General features: G+C 36.9%; 1 protein-coding gene across 4 annotated transcripts in view; it reads left to right on the plus strand.

The window, feature by feature from the left end:
* Positions 1-17753, plus strand: part of LOC110609104 (nardilysin-like) — an 87974-nt gene that overhangs the window by 19686 nt on the left and 50535 nt on the right. For all 4 annotated transcript variants that reach the window (XM_021748447.2, XM_021748451.2, XM_043951100.1 and 1 more), the window contains one exon: positions 7849-8001. In XM_021748447.2, the coding sequence (XP_021604139.1) occupies positions 7849-8001 (153 nt within the window). The remainder of the gene's footprint in view (positions 1-7848; positions 8002-17753) is intronic.

The raw sequence follows: 17753 nt of genomic DNA on the forward strand, positions 1-17753 counted from the left end.
ATTTTGAGTATTCTTGTATTTCACTCTTAATCTTTACAATTGGTCTACATGACTATTTATACACAAAGAATCATATCTAAACAGGAAGCAAATAATCAAATAATAATTACAGAGATAATTAAGGATTCTAATAAGATCAAATCATATCCCTAGAATCAGTTAGGATTAGCAAATAAGTCAACACTTCCCCTCAAATTGGTGTAAAGATGTCGCACATGCCAAACTTGCAAATCATATTATGGTAGATCTTGTTGTTGAGCCCTTTAGTAAATACATCCACAAGTTGTCCAGTAGAAGTCACATGAACTAGACTCAAGACACCGTCTGTTAATTTTTCTTTAATGAAGTGCCGATCAATTTCAATGTGCTTCGTTCGATCATGTTGGACTGGATTTTGTGTTTTACTTATAGCAGCTTTATTGTCACAATACAAGGTTATCTTGTCTCTATCGGGCAATCTCAACTCTTCCAATAACTTCTGCAACCATAAGAGTTCACACACACCTTGGGCCATTGCTCTGTATTTTGCTTCCGCACTTGACCGAGCAACAACACTTTGTTTTTTGCTCCTCCAGGTGACAAGGTTTCCTCCCACAACTGTGCAGTAGCCAGAGGTGGATCTCCTGTCATCGAGAGATCCTGCCCAATCTGAATCTGTAAAAGCTTCAATTCGGAGGTGACCATGTTTAGAGTAAAGAAGCCCTTTCTCTGGCGTAGACTTTAGGTATCTCAAGATGCGAAGTATAGCATGCATATGAGTCTTGCGAGGGTCATGCTTGAATTGGCTGACTAAGCTAACAGCATAAGCTATATCCGGTCGAGTGTGTGAGAGATAAATTAACATTCCTACCAATCTCTGATATCTTCCAATATCCACGGACTCGCCAGTTCCTGCTTCCAGCTTGTGATTACTTTCAATGGGAGATTTTGCTGGTTTACACCCCATCATACCAGTTTCTTTCAAAAGATCCAGAATGTACTTTCTTTGAGAGATGAAAATTTCTTTTTCTGATCTAGCCACCTCGATACCTAGGAAATATTGCAGTTTTCCTAGATCTTTGATTTCAAATTCCTGAGCCAACAACCTCTTTAGTTGAGCTATTTTCTCTTTGTCATCACCTGTCACCACTATATCATCAGCTTACACAATAAGAAGGGTGATCTTACCCTTATGATGTGTGATAAACAGAGTGTGATCAATATTGCTTTGTTGGTAACCAAAGGATATCATGGCTTTGCTAAACCTGTCAAACCAAGCTCTGATACCATGGTAAATTTGGGTTAGACCTAACTCACCCCAAAAGCTAACTCAAGGGGAAGGAGTGCCTAGGGCTCATATAAGGGACATATTACCCCTTTCCACAACCGATGTGGGATTCAATACATCCCTCACGCTCAGAATTTTACTGGAGCATGACATATTTATGGGAGGCCCAACATCGGATGGGGAGGCTCTGATAGAATTTTGGAAAATTTTTGAGTACTCTTGTATTTCACTCTAAATCTTTACAATTGGTCTACATGACTATTTATACACAAAGAATCACATCTAAACAGAAAGCAAATAATCAAATAATAATTATAGAGATAATTAAGAATCCCAATCAAATCAAATCATATCCCTAGAATCAGTTAGGATTAGCAAATAAGTCAACACTCTATTGTAATAGATATCAAATATTACCTTTCTACATGGTATCAGAGTCTCTTCCATAGAAATTAAAATTCTTTTTTTGGAGACTTAGGGCTCTCTTCATTTGGGTTACCTATATAGGGTAACATATGGATCTCACCGCCCACCTAGGAAGGACGCCGGGGCGTCGACGAAGCTTCCCTACAGAGTCGACGGGCGTTCGGCCGGCGAGTGAGCCTCACGCCAAAGTTCTGCCGCCGTCCATGCATATAGGGTAACATATGGATCTCAAAGAAGAATCGCGTAATGCAATTGTATTGAATAATTGATAATATGTGTATAATATGGAAAAAGAGATGCTTTATATAACATAAATAAAGACCCATGATCTTTGCCACTTCCCACTACTATGCATAGATCCATGATCTATGCCACTACCCACTACTCTGCATGGATCCATGATCTATGCCGCTATCATCTGCTGGATAACTACCCACTACTGGTTAACTACCAACTATTAAATAACTACCCACTATAAATACAAAATTTGAATTGTCAATAAGGACACATTCGGCCTAATTGACTTGGAATGGCCAGATTGTACTTCAACTTCAAAATGAACTTGCAAAGCTTCAACATATTCCTTCATGAATCCTTGAAGAGCTTTCTTCAACCTTTTGGATCTCAACCTTGTAATTGGTCCTTGAGGCAATGCTAGCTCATCATTTCTGGTGTTGTTGGTTGTGCTTACATCACCAAGTCCTTCACACACCCCCAGTGCTCTTGTTAGTTGCAATGACAGTGGCAGACAAGTAACAGAGGTGGGCACAGGAGAGGTTTTAATGGTGGTAGAGGATCTCAGCGTCTTGGGGAAGCAGTTCCTACTTCTGACTCCGGTGGAATCATTTGTTATTACTGCCATGAACCTGGACATAATCAGAAGGCATGCCAGAAACTTTAGAATAAGAATCAGCGCTCACAAATGGCGCATATGGCAGTTGAGGCCTCTTCTGATCAGGGAATATTGATATCTCTAGATGAATATGCACAATTCACTCAATAATAGGCATCTCTGAAATCCTCTAACTCCTCTATCACTGCAATTGCTGAGTCAGGTAACTCTACTGCATGTCTTGTGTCTTCATCCTCCAAATGGGTTATTAATTCTGGTGCTACCGATCATATGTCAATAATTCTACCATTTTGTCCAATCTTAACTCTCATGCATCGTCTTATGTTACTCTTGCTAATGGCACTAAATCTTATGTCATGGGTTCTGGACATGTCAACTTAACCCCTTCCCTTTCCGTATCCTCTGTGTTATGCCTTCCTAAGTTCGCCTTTAATTTGCTTTTCGTTAGTAAACTCACTCGTGCACTGAATTATTGTGTCTCATTCTTTCTTGATCATTGTGTTTTTCAGGATCTTTCGACGAAGCAGATTATTGGTAAAGGTCGTGAGTTAGAGAGTCTTTACGTCTTGGATCAGCAAGTGATCTCTTGCATGTTCCACACGTTTAACACCTTTTGATGTTCATTGTCGTTTGGGGCATACTTCTCCCTTGGCTTTGAAGAAGTTATATCCACAGTTTCACTCTGTCTGTTTTAGATTGTGAGTTTTGTCAATTTGCCAAACATCACTGTTTATCTACGTGTCTCGAGTCAATAAATGAGTTTTGTCCCGCTTTGAGTTAGTATTCCGATGTTTGGGGTCCTTGTCCTATTGTGTCTAAGTCTGGCTTTAAGTACTTTGTTACTTGTGTTGATGATTTCTCTCGCACTACTTGGTTATTTTTGATGAAGAGTTGTTTAGTATTATTCTCTATCTTTTGTTCCTTTTATGCTGAAATCCAAACTCAATTCAATATTTTCATTCGAATATTGCAAATTGATAATGCTAAAAAGTATCTTTCCGAGGAATTCCAATCTTATTTGTTGCAAAAAGGGATTTTTCAGTAGTCTTCCTGTATTGACACTCCACAGAATGGAGTTGCCGAAAGAAAAAATCGACATCTTCTTGAAGTAGTCAGAACCCTCTTATTCCAAATGAAAGTACCTAAATGCTTTTGGGCTGATTCTGTATCCACTGGCTGTTTTTTGATCAATTGCATGCCCTTCCTCATCCTTCATGGTGATATCCTTTATAACATGTTGTTTCCCACTAAATCTTTGTTTCCTATTAAGCCACATATCTTTGGTTGTACTTGTTTTGTTCGTGATGTTTGTCCACATATTATCAAATTGGATCCCAAATCACTCAAATGTCTTTCTTGGCTACTCTCGACGTCAAAAAGGGTATCGTTTTTCTCCTGGTCTTAATCGGTACCTTGTGTCTGCTGATGTAATATTTTTTGAGTCCACCTTGTTTTTTCCGCCATCATCTGTTTATAACACCCAGGGGAAAGAAGATGACCTCTTGTTATACACTGTTCGCTCTCTTTCTCCTCAGACTATTCCTGTACTTCTGCTTATGTGCCAGGTTGCCCTCCCATTTTTCATGTTTATTCCAGACGCCTAGAGGACTCTGACTCCGCTCTGCTACTAGTTTCTTCGTCAGTAGACCCTGCTCCCACTGATCCTTTATCGTCTCACTTGGATTTGCCCATTGCTCTTTGCCAAGGTAGACGTACTTGCACTCATCCTATTTTGTTTTATTTCTTATGGTCAATTATCCTCTTCTTCTCGTTGTTTTGCCACTGCTCTAGATTTTATTTCAGTGCCCAAAACTGTTATAGAGGCTTTATCCCATCCTGGTTGGCGTGCTGCGTTGGAAGAAGAAATGATGGCCATAGACACTAATGGTACTTTGGAATTGGTGTCCTTGCTCCCAGAAAAGCGGGCTATTAGGTGTAAATGGGCATTTGCAGTGAAAGTAAACCCTGATGGATTTGTTGCTCGCCTCAAGGCCTGTTTAATGGCTAAAGGTTATGCTCAAACTTATGGAGTTGACTATTCTGATGCATTCTCTCCAGTTGCCAAGCTCGCATCTGTTCGACTGTTTATTTCCTTGGCAGCTACACATGATTGGCCTTTGCATCAACTGGATTTTAAAAATGCTTTTCTCCATGGTGATCTTCAGGAGGAGGTTTATATTGAGCAACCACCTGGTTTTGTTGTTCAAGGAGAGTTAAGCAAGGTTTTTAGACTTTGAAAATTCCTTTATGTCTTAAAACAGAGTACTCAGATATGGTTTGGTCCAACAGTTTGGAATGAAGATGAGTAAGTGTGATCACTCGGTGTTTTATATAAATTCTTTTAGTGGAGTAATTCTACTTGTAGTATATGTGGATGATATCGTTACAGGAAGTGACGTTGCTTGGTGTAAGAAAGGCATCTTCTTATCTCAAAGAAAATATATTTTTGATTTGTTGGCAGAAACATAAAATTTGGGTGCTAAGCCTTGTAGTGCTCCAATGACTCCTAACCTTCAACTTACCACAGAAGACAGTGAGCCATTTATAGATTCCGAAATGTATAAAAGATTAGTTGGCAAGCTGAATTATTTAATGGTGACTCGTCTTGATATTACATATTCAGTGAGTGTGGTAAGTAAGTTTATGTCCTCTCAGTGGGATGCTCTAGGAAAAATTCTTTGCTACTTGAAAGGGGTCTCAGGACGAGGCCTCTTTTATGGTTACCATGGGCATTCAAATATTGAATGCTTTTCTGGTGCTGATTGGGTAGGCTCGAAAGTTGATAGGAGGTCAACTACTGTATACTGTGTTTGTAGGAGGTAACCTGGTCTTATGGAAAAATAAGAAGCAAAATATGGTCTCTCATTCTAGTGCCGAATCTGAATATCGAGCCATGGCACAAGCCGTATGTGAAGTCTTGTGGGTGCGTCAACTATTGGAAGGGATTGGGTTCACAAATTCGGTGCCTGCTAATTTGTGGTGTGATAATCAAGCAGCTATTCACATTGCCTTCAATCAAGTATTTCATGAGAGGACTAAATATATCGAGATTGACGGTCATTTTGTTCATGAGAAGGTCCAACAAAAGATAATCTCAACAGGACATATCCGAACTAGAGAACAATTAGGAGATATTTTTACTAAAGCTCTAAGTGGGACTCGAGTTGATTATATATGTAACAAGTTGAGCATAACATTTATGCTTCAACTTGAGGTGAGTGTTATAGGTTATAGAAAGTAAATATGTTAATATAGGAAGTATATATTGATAGATGTATTAGTTGCTTAATTTTAGAGATTGCATGATCAGAGTCTTGATTTCCTTGGCTTTCTAGATGCAGTCTCTTATGTATAAATATGTTGTAATATTTGTCGTAATAGATATCAAATATTACCTTTTTACAAGAAATGTCTAATGTTAAGAGAACTAGAGATATTCTTTGACATACACTTAAACTGCTGTCAAAAGAAGAGGCTATTGGAAACTCCTCGTAGCCATATTTGCTATTTGAAGCTTGGAATTCTTATTTAGAAGTTTGGACATGTCCGTTTTATACGACTTGACTCATGGCTCTTATAATAGATGATTCCTCCTTAATCACGATTAGTGGCGGTTGTCCCACAATGTTGGTTACTCTTGTTTCCATTAAAGCTTCCTTTGTTGCCTCCTTTATTACCTTGTCTTCCACTGTCATTGTGATTAACAAGAGCACTATTACTAGATTGAGAAAATTGGAGAGATTCTATATCGAGAATATGTAGAGATGAATATCATAACCTAATAAATTTTGAGATTTGGCCATCTCAAACTCCAAAGGGAGGCTTGTGATAAAACTCATCAGTCATCACTGCCATTTGCTCTCGTTGAGCCTGTTGAAGTTTCATGTTAGGACTAAAATGTAATGAGATATTGAGTTCTTCGTAAATCTTTTTGAAATCCATTAAGTAAGAAGTAATTGTATTATCCTGTTTCTCGGCTCATAAAAAGTCTTATAAACTTCATATATACTGGATTGCCTTTCTTGAATACAAGAATTCCAAATAATCCATCAATTATTTAACAAATGCACAATGGATAATTTAAATTGATTACATCATTGTGTATTGAGTTTCCAATTTGTAAGAACAAACAATTGTGTCCCTGGGGGTATGCGTGCTTTGTTTAATCATTCGGTGGATCACTTGTAAGGTCACCATCCTTATTGATACTTTGCATGTAAATCCAAACTGTCTTACTCGGCTATAGTTAGTTTGAATTGTGGAGTTTGTGTTTGGAGTTTTAGTCATCACTAGAATCAAATTGTGAAGCATAGATTTAGTTTTACCCTTGTCTTTTGCCTAGTACAAAATAGTTTTCAATTAACTAAATGTGATACTAAATGTAGGAGAAACACTCTTTGAATTCGGAATCCCAAATACCTTAAAAATAAATTCAAAGAAGTACTTCACAAAAAAGGTGTCAAAACCCAAAATAGATCACATGAACATACCTATGTACAATATCATGTGAACAATACCCATGAATAATACCTATAAACAATAATGATGAATAGTACCCGGGAACAATATTGCAGCCCTAAAGAATGATAGGGTTTGATACTATGTCATTGAATAATATCTTCTGTGTATTTACAATAGTGAATCCTAAATAGAATAAATCCCTATAGCTATGCTATGTAATTTAGGAAAAGAGTATTTACATAATCACACACATGACTTCATAGTTGACTTTCTATAACAATAAAAAGGGAATATGTTGCGCTAGATACAATATAAAGAGAAAATAAGAAGAGAGAGAGAGAGAGAGAGAGAGAGAGAAGAAAGAGGAAAAAAGGGGGGGGGGGAGGGGAGAGAGAGGCATACTTGCTGTCAGGAGAGAGAAGGCTTTTAAATGGATGGGGAGGGTCTAGGGTTTTTTAAACTTGTCCACAAAAAAAGAACAGCATGTTACTTTCAACAGGTGTCGCCTCATTGCCTCTCACTGCCGGGTGGCTGTGTACAGTGACCCATGCTTATCACAACTAGGCGAGACACCTCTCCTTCGCCTTGCTGATGCCTTTATAACTCTAACTATAGAACTTCCATGTTATTTGATCAGATTAGAAATGGTATGCTTCTTGCCAGATATTTAGTTAAACTTTTGGATCTTAGTGCATTGGATGTCTAGTAATAATGAATACAAACATTCTGTCTTTGGTTTGTTTCTTGTAGCTAGGAGCCTTTTTGGAATAATATTAATTTCCTTTTAGTGAACATGCTTGGGGATTCTTAATTAACTATGATTGACAATTCTTTGTTGTAGAGAATTTGCTTGTTTATCCAGCAGAACATGTTATATATGGAGATTATGTGTACAAGATCTGGGATGAGGAATTGATAAAGTATGTCCTGAGTTTCTTCACACCAGAAAACATGAGGGTTGATGTTGTATCAAAGTCATTCATGAAGTCTCAAGGTAATTGCTAATCTATGTTTCCAATCTTGACTATATTAGATAATGTTGTTGCTAAAGCCAAATTATTTTTTAAAAAATCAATTAATTGTGAGTTTTGATCTTTTTCATTTTATACCAAGCTTCTGTAATTTGACAAGATTTGATTAGTCAATTCAGTTATGGGCAAAGCATCATCATCTCTCAATAAATTAGAATTTATATTCTTTTCTTTACGCATTTCCATATTGCAGAGAAAGTTTAGAACTTTGAATTTTTGTTTATTGAAAGAATATGCAGATACAGTTTTATATACATCTATCTCTAGCTAATTAGGAAACTAATCCCTATTGTTGAATCCCACATCGGTTGTGGAAAGGGGTAATGTGCCCCTTATATGGGCCATAGGCACTCCTTAGGCCTGGCTCAAATTTAACATGGTATCAGAGCCTCCCCATCCGATGTTGGGCGCTCTATAAATGTGTCATGCACCAGTAAAAATTCTGGGCTCTGGGCGTGAAGGGGGTGTGTTGAATCCCACATCGGTTGTGGAAAGGGGTAATGTGCCCCTTATATGGGCCATAGGCACTCCTCCTCCTTAAGCTAGCTTTTAGGGTGAGTTAAGCCTGGCCCAAATTTAACACCTATAATTAAGCTCTTATAATTCCTATAATTAAGCTATAGATGTACACATATAATACTATGGTTGATTAATTCATGGCACACCTTCTCAACTTGGAGTATTAGATATTAATTATACCCACCTTGTTACAAATATATTCAATCTGAACTCCATTAAGAGCATTAATAAAAAGGGCTTTTTGTCAAAGTGGAGGGGACTTAAAAAGGGCTTTTTGTCAAAGTGGAGGGGACTTAAAAAGATATTTTCGAAAGAGGGGTGAGAAATTGTTTGTTAAAGTGGGGTGAATTTGTCCACCTCAGGTTATAGGCGACGAGACCACTTGTTAGACTGGCGATAGGATTTGACTGGTGGTAGAATTATTCTGTTTTTCTTTTTAAAGGAAAAAAAAATTTAATAAAGTGTTATCAGCCTGTTGCCTGTATGACAGGCGAATGCACGGCTGCGTCAAGGGCACTCACCCATTTTTTTTTTTTTAAATATTAATAATTTATAATAATATTAGACACTAATATATTATTATAATAATTTTTTATTATATTATATATTTAATTTTAAGTATATTTTTATAATAATATAAAATACATTTGATTATATTACAATAAAATATAAGGAAAAAAAATACTTTTACATAATAAGCAAGATGATTGTTGCCTGCAAAACTATTTGAATATAATTTTGTTCTTTTTTATCAGGTAAATTTCTTTCGTCGGTTTGAGTTTAAAAGGGTAGGTTTCAAACTGATTTTTAGACCAGCATAGCTACAATCAATAGTTCTGAAGACGGGAGATATAGCCTGTGAATTTTCGCTTAACTGAATTAAAATAATAATATTGTATTTTTATATTATAATCGTAGTATTTTATATAAATTTTATAAATATTATTAAAAAATTTACTTTATTATATACACAGAAAAAGAAAATGCATTTTTGCAGAGTTAGCAAGATAGCTGGATTTGCAAAATTATAACCTTATGGAGGAAAAGAAAGTAAATTAAATAGACTGCTAATTTAACTTTATCATTCAAAATTAGTTTTGAAGATATTAATTCAAATCGGTTCTAATTTGGGATGATATTAATCTGATTTTAAACTTAATTGATTCCTGGATTACTTTGTAAATGCAAAAAGTGAATATGTTATCAGATTACTAGATTTTAAAAAATTTCCTGAATTTCACAAATGCAATTTCTGCTTCATGCCTTCTCGGTTTTATAAGTCCTTCCACAAGTATGAATGGGAAGTCTTTAACTTGTCTTTTCACAATTACTTTAAAAAAAAAAAAATTGATATTAGACCCGGATAGTCAGATTTGAGACTTGCCTATCCAAACCATATGAATCATAGGTTTTCGACAAACCAACGAACATTCGCAAATGGCAATACCTTAGGTTGGGCATTCAACCCACTTTTAATAACATTTATTTATTTTATTTCATAATAGAATATATATTATTATTATATATATAATATCATAATATTATATATATAATGTTAAAAGAAAAAGGGTAAGTTGCTCTTTAATTTTGTTTTTTTTTTTTTTAAATTGTCAGCTTGTCACCTGCATGACAAGCGGCAAGCTGACAAACTTTTTGGAAAGAAAAAATAAAAAAATCTGTCGCCTGTTAGACAAAGGTGGCAGGTTGCTGATGTGGACAAAGTCACCCCTATTTGCAAAATTTTTTTCTCCTACCGCTCTTTAAGTGTCCCCACTTTGACAAAAAGTGCTATAAAAATATTTTTTAATTGCCCTTAAAAATATTTCTTAGTTGCTCTTGGTTCTGATGTGTCCTGTTGAGATGAACTTTTGTTAAATTTTTTGGCTTAGTTCGCTGATGAAACGCAAGATTAGATGCAAAATGTTGCAGCAACTTGATTGTCACATTTTGAGGCTAACTTCACCATGTTTCCACATTATTTCACATACTAATTGCGCCAAGGCCCTGTGTGCTGATTTTGCACTAGATTGAAAGACTACATTTCTGTTTTGTGCTCTTTTGAGATACCAAATTGTCTCCAACAAAGACAATATTTGTAAGTTGATCTTCTATCAATCTTAGATCCTATCCGATTTGTCTTTGAGAAACATTCAACATTCAAATGCCTATTATTACTATACAGCAAGCTCCTTCCTAGTGCATTGTTGGTCTTTGCATTAGTTAGATATGAAGAATGTGTTTCTTCATGTTGATTTTCAGGAGGAGGTATATATAAAGCAACCTTCTGGTTTTGTTACTCAAGGGGAGTCAAGCAAAGTTTACTAACTTCACAAACCATTTTATAGCCTAAAGCAAAATTCTAGGCTTTGCCTGGAAGATTTAGTGAGGTAGGATTGGAATTTGGTATGCAAAGAGAAATTGTAATCACTCATTGTTCTATAAATAGTTTGAAGAAGTTTAATTTTGTTAGTGGTATATGTGGATGACATTGATATCATTGAAGCAACTTTGTAGGTATTCATCTCTTGAGTCCTTTCTCCAAACTTAGTTTCAGAATAAGGACTTGGAACTCTAGAAGTATTATTGGGCATTGAGATTACAAGGACCAACAAAGGAATATTTTTATATTAGATTATATATATCCTTGATTATTGGCAAAAATAGGGTAGTTGGGTGCTAAGTCTAATAGTGCACAATGATTCCAAATTTATAACTTACAATAGAGGGTGGTGGGTTGTTTGGTTTTGTGAAATACAGGAGATTGGTGGGCAAGTTGAATTACTTTACAATAACTCATTTTGTTATTGCAGATTCATCAGTGTGTTAAGTTAATTTATGTTTTCCCCTACTGCTTCTCATTGGAAAGCTCTAGGAAAAATCGTGTGCTACTTGAAGGAAGCTCCAGGACGAGCCTACTATATAAAAATAATGGACTTCTAAGTGTTTAATGGGTTTCGGATGTAGATTGGGTAGGATTTAAGGCTGGTGAGAAATCATCTAGAGGTTGTTACGTATCAGAGAAAAAGGTATAAGAATAGGGCTGGGTAAGCACTGTAATTGGAGGGAAAAGTTGTTAGAGATAGTTATACCTGCTGAAGTAGTTAGAGCAGTTATTTTAGGAGAGAAATCTTGTATAAAAGGGGGCTGAAACTATGTACAGAGGCATTGAGAATTCTTGAAGAGTCATTAATAATTCTCTCATTCGTTCTCTCTCTCGCTCTCTCTTTCTCTCTCTCTCCCCTCTCATCTCCTTGTCTCCTCTCTGTTCCTATTCTTCTATCTCTCTTTCTATTTTCTCTTTTCACAATATTCTGAGTTAGGGCTTCTACCTAACATTGGTATCAGAGCAGGTTTGAAGGTGGGCATCGATTGCAAACTGGTTTTTGAAGATTGCAAGAATGGCAGGATCAGTGGTGGTGGGGCCGGACGCTGCAAATTGGCGGAATTGGAAGATCTAGTCAGAATTCTCCACGGCGATTCTTGCAACACATGGAAAGATGTAGAAAGAGTAAGAGTGGATCTTAAATTGCAAGAAGAAGTTGGTAGAGTAAACAAGAGTATTGCAGAATCAAGGCAATCCATCGTTGAAGAATTGACTGCTGTTATGGCAAAAATGTGGGCTACTCAGGGTAAAGAAAGTGGTTCTGTTGAGAAAGAATTGATGAGAAGTGGGGAAAATAACAATCTTGGAAGTAAAATTCCACAGGGATCTTGGGGAAGGAAATATTACCAGTTCCAAAGGAATCGGGGGTTGGTCGGGATGGAGATGCCAACAGCTCCACTTCTTTGGAGAATTCGAAACTCGAAAGGATGCTGCCAAAGATTGAGTTGATTACTTTTGAAGGGGTGACCCAAGGGTTTGGCTTAGGAATGCAACAAATACTTTGAAGTTTATGAGGTGCCAAATAAAAAAAAAGGTAAGCATAGCAAGCCTTTATTTGATGGGTAAGGCCGATTCTTGGTACCATAACTGGGTTAGAGGAAGAAGGAATCAGTCTTGGGAAGAATTTGAGGCTGATCTATGTAGAAGGTTTGGAGAGAAAGGATTAGAAGATGTTGAAGAATTTATGAAAATGAGACAAGAAGGGTTCGTAGGGGATTACCAAGATAAGTTTGAGGATATAAGGGTGAGGATGGAAAGATTTGCACCTGCTTTGGAGGAAAATTACTTCTTGTCAGGATTCATTGGAGGCCTTAGGGATGAAATCAGACCTATGGTAAGAATGTTGAGACCTACCAATCTTGCTCATGCATTTGAGATTGCAAGGTTGCAAGAGCAGCTGCTGCACAACAATGGGAAACCTGCCCTAGCCTCAAAACCCACATTCACCTTCTATAAAAATACTTCCAATTCCAATACCATTAACCCTCAATCGCTAACTTATAAAACTGCTCAGCTACACCATAATTTTCTCTACACCACCAAACCCCCAAATGAGAGCACAATCTCCAAAAGTGCCTCAAATGTCCCTACTAAACCTTACTCCGCTACTAGTACTAACTCCGTAAACCAAACCTCCACCAAACCAAGCAATACGAATCTTGTAAACACTACTAAGCTCTCAAGACCTTGCTATAGATGTGGGGATAAGTTTTTTCTAGGGCACCAATGCAAGGCTAAAGCCGTCATGACATTGCAAATAGAAGAGCAAGGTAAGGAAAGTAGTGATGAGTATATGGAGGAAGGGTTAATAGAAGAAGTACTAGAAATGGGACAGACAGAAGCTGAAATGACATTGTCTGTCCATGCCATTGAAGGTAGCCAGGGAGAGGACACCATTAAAGTCCTCGAAAGGTATAAGGATAGACAATTAGTGATTTTAGTGGATAGTGGAAGCAATAATACTTTCTTGGATAAAAGGGTTGCCCAAGAATTAAAGATTCCTCTAGTACAAATTCCTCCTGCTGTGGTTAAAGTTGCTGATGGGAGACAAATAATGAGTTGCACTATGTGTTCTGAATTTCAATGGCAGGCACAACAACGCTTATTCTCTTTTCCTATGAGAATATTGGATTTGGGGGGTTTTGACATGACATTGGGGGTAGATTGGATGAAGAGTGTTAATCCAGTATTATTGCACAACAACACTTATTCTCTTTTCCTATGAGAATATTGGATTTGGGGGGTTTTGACATGATATTGGGGGTAGATTGGATGAAGAGTGTCAGTCCAGTATTATTTGATTTGAAGGGCTACAAATATCATTTCAAAAAGGAGGGAGAAGAGTCACCTTAAAAGGGGTTAAGGAGGATTCTAATACTGGTGAAGTTCGGGAATGTAGCAATCTTGACAAGCTTTTTCACAAACAAGGACTGGATTTTCAATCTCCAATTTTTTGGGTGAAGTCACAACAATCAGACCATGCAAATTACCCTACACTGTGCTTTACCTCCAAAGCCCTGATATGGAATCCCATGTGCAACATTTTGAGGCTGTGTTCCAAGTTCTACAGAAACAGCAATTGTTTGCAAAGATGTCTAAATGCTCTTTTGGGCAGAATGGTGGTATAATTCTTCCTATCATAGTGCCATGAAAATGACACCATTTGAGGCTTTATATGGATATTATCCTCCTGCTCTGCTGGCTGTCCTACCAGCAGAATCTCCAGTGCAAGCAGTAGCTGAGTTCTTCACTCAAAGGCAGCATATACATGATCTGCTTAAGTCCAACTTGGAGCAGGCCAGGAATAGGATGAAACAAGAAGCTGACAAGAGAAGAAGTGAGAGGGAATTCCAAGGAGATTGGATATACCTCAAATTGCAGCCGTATAGACAAACCTCATGGGCACTAAGAAAGAATTTAAAGTTGGCTGCCAAGTACTATAGGCCTTACTAGGTGTTGAAAAGAGTGGGAAAAGTAGCATACCAGCTTCAATTGCCGGAAAACACTTCCATACACCCTGTATTCCATGTATTGTTACTCAAGAGGAAATTGGGAGATACCATAGTACCTCAAACTCAATTACCTACAATGGTAGAGGAAGAAGTGCTGGTGGCTCCTGCTGTTGTACCCAAGACAAGGACTATTGAAAGAGATGGTCAATCTGTTAACTAGGACCTAATTCAATAGACCAATCTCACTACCGAGGAAGCCACATGGGAAGATAGGCCTTCATCCAAGCTCAATTCCCTGAGTTTCAGCATCCTTGGGGACAAGAATGCCTTAATGGAGGAGGTATTGTTACGTATCAGAGAAAAAGGTATAAGAATAGGGCTGGGTAAGCACCGTAATTGGAGGGAAAAGTTGTTAGAGATAGTTATAACTGCTGAAGTAGTTAGAGCAGTTATTTTAGGAGAGAAATCTTGTACAAAAGGGGGCTGAAACTATGTACAGAGACATTGAGAATTCTTGAAGAGTCATTAATAATTATCTCCTTCGTTCTCTCTCTCTCTCTCTCTCATCTCCTTATCTCCTCTTTGTTCCTATTCTTCTATCTCTCTTTCTATTTTCTCTTTTCACAATATTCTGACTTAGGGCTTCTACCTAATAGAGGTACTTTCTTTTTCGGAGGTAATATGATATCGTGGAGAAATAAGAATTAGTGTAGTTTGTCGATCCAGTGTTAAGTCAGAATATATGGCCATGGCATAATCGATTTGCGAAGTAATGTGGATACTTTAGTTATTCGATTAGATTAGCCTTAAGATTTCACTACCTAATAAGTTATTGTATGAAAATCAAGCTTTTTCCCATGTTGCTTCCAATTCAATGTTTCACGAGCGAGCTAAACACAGTGACATAGCCTGTCATTTTGTTTGTGAAAAGGTATAACAAAGAGTCATCTTAAGTTGACACATCAAGACTGCTGAAGAATTGGAGGTATATTTACAAAAGCCTTGAATGGTGCTAAGGTTGGCTATATTTGTAACAAGTCGGCGTGGTTAACATCTATGCTCTAACTTAAGAGGCGATGCTAAGGAAAGACAAATCTTGCAAGTATATTTGATTGTATTCCTAATTAGTTGCATGATTATAGGATTGCATTTCTAAATAGATAGGAATAATTGTATATAAATATACTTGCAGTTTACTCTGAAAAATATAAGAAAAACGTGCTCCTTTCATAGTTTGATTCAATGCAACACATTCATTTGAATCCATTGCTTTTGGTGAAAGCTATGGTATTATTGTTAGGAGCAGGGAGTTGTTTGTACCAAGTACTATCATTTTTGTCATGAGTTCAGTTAGCTGATTGTTTGTGAAGAATTTTAGTAGGAATTTTTAATTCTATTCCAATTGAATTGATCTTTACAAGGTTTGAGTATTTATACACAAAAAATCAACCTAATTTTAAAATATTTATAATAAAAATAAAATTCCTATAATTAAGCCTAATTAGGATCTTAAAGATCTGAATCCCCTGATTAAGAAACTTTTATGTTGGTCAACACTCCCCCTCAAGTTAGTACATAAATATCACACATGCCCAACTTGCAAACTAAGGTGTGATAGGTTTTGTTACTGAGCCCTTTGGTAAATATATCAGCTAGCTGTTTCTCGGAAGTCACATTATTTAATCTCAAGGCACAGTTTGTTAGCTTCTCTTTAGTGAAGTATCGCTCAATCTCTATGTGCTTCATTTGGTTATGTTGAACCGAATTGTGAGCTATACTGATGATGGCTTTGTTGTCATAGTACAAGAGCAGTTTATCCCTCTCTAACAGGTTCAATTCCTCCAACAATCTTCGCAACCATTTGCAACCATAAGAGTTGACAAACACCTTATGCCATCGCTTTATACTCAGCTTCAGCACTTGATCAAGCAACAATACTTTGTTTCGTGCTTCTTCAAGTGACAAGATTTTCTCCTACAAGTGTGCAGTAATCTGTAGTCAACCTCCTATCATTAAGGTATCTAACCAAATCTACAACTGTGAATGCGTTTATGCGGAGATGACCATGTTTAGAGAATAGGAGACCTTTTTCAGAACAAACTTCAAGTATTGCAAAATGCGAAAAACAGTTTGCATGTGAGGCTTACAGGAATCATGTATAAACTGACTGACTAAGTTGACTGCATATGCTATGTCTGGTCAAGTATGCGAAAAATAAATCTGTCTGCCTACTAACCTCTACTATTTGCTAATATCTACCGATTCACCAATCCCTGTTTGTAGCTTGTGATTGAATGGGAGTTTCTGTTGGTTTGCAGCCTAACATACCGGTTTCTTTCAAAAGATTCAGAATGTATTTCCCCTGAGAAATAAAGATTCACTTATTTGATTTGACAATCTCGATTTCTAGAAAATATTGAAGTTTTTCTAAATCTTTAATTTCAAACTTCTGAGTCAAAAGCTTTTTCAGCCGAGTCATCTCTTCAGTGTCATTCGCTGTCATTACTATGAAAAGAGTAATTTTACCCTTGTGATGTCTGATAAATAGCGTATGATCAGCATTGCTCTGTTGATAGCTAAAGGAATCATAGCTCTGTTGAATCGATCAAATTAAGATCTGGGTGACTGCTTCAATCCATAGAAAACCTTCTTTAGCCTGCACACTTTTCCTTGTATTTTTTCATCAGCAAATCCATGAGGGATTTCCATATACACTTTCTCTAAATTTCCATAGAGGAATGCATTTTTCACATCAAATTGCTGTGGGCCCCAGTCAAGATTGGCAGCGTAAGATAACTAGTCTGGCCTTGAATCTTTCAATTGATCTATCTGCTTTGTGCTTCATAGTGAACATCCAGTTGCAGCCAACTGGTTTTTTCCATGTGGAAGAGACACCAACTCGTAGGTCTCATTTTTAGCCAAGGCTTTTATTTTTTCAATCATTGCTCCTTTGTAATTAGAATATTTGAGTGCTTCATTCCTGATACGGATCCAATAGGGCAAATTTCTAACAATGGTGTGGAGCAAACTTATGTCATTCAAATGGATCTAAAAGGAGTTCAAAATCATATTCATATGATCCATATATATTTGGGGCGTGCTTTAACTTATATGGGATAGATTTGGTGCAACACTTGCAATCATAGGCTTAGGGAGCCTAATCAAACCTATGGGCTAAAACTACACAAAGGGAAGCCTAAAGTGAAGATCAAGTAAGGCTTTTGTGAAGATTCATCTTTGTTATGATGGGCTTGCTATATTTTTATTATTTAACACTTGTTTTATTTTAGCTTTGTTTGGGCTTGTATTCTGGCCATACTTTATCTTTTAAGTTTTAGAGTGTTGGGCCATGCTTTGGGCT

The sequence above is a fragment of the Manihot esculenta genome, chromosome 2 (assembly GCF_001659605.2).
Source record: "Manihot esculenta cultivar AM560-2 chromosome 2, M.esculenta_v8, whole genome shotgun sequence".
NCBI lineage: Eukaryota > Viridiplantae > Streptophyta > Magnoliopsida > Malpighiales > Euphorbiaceae > Manihot > Manihot esculenta.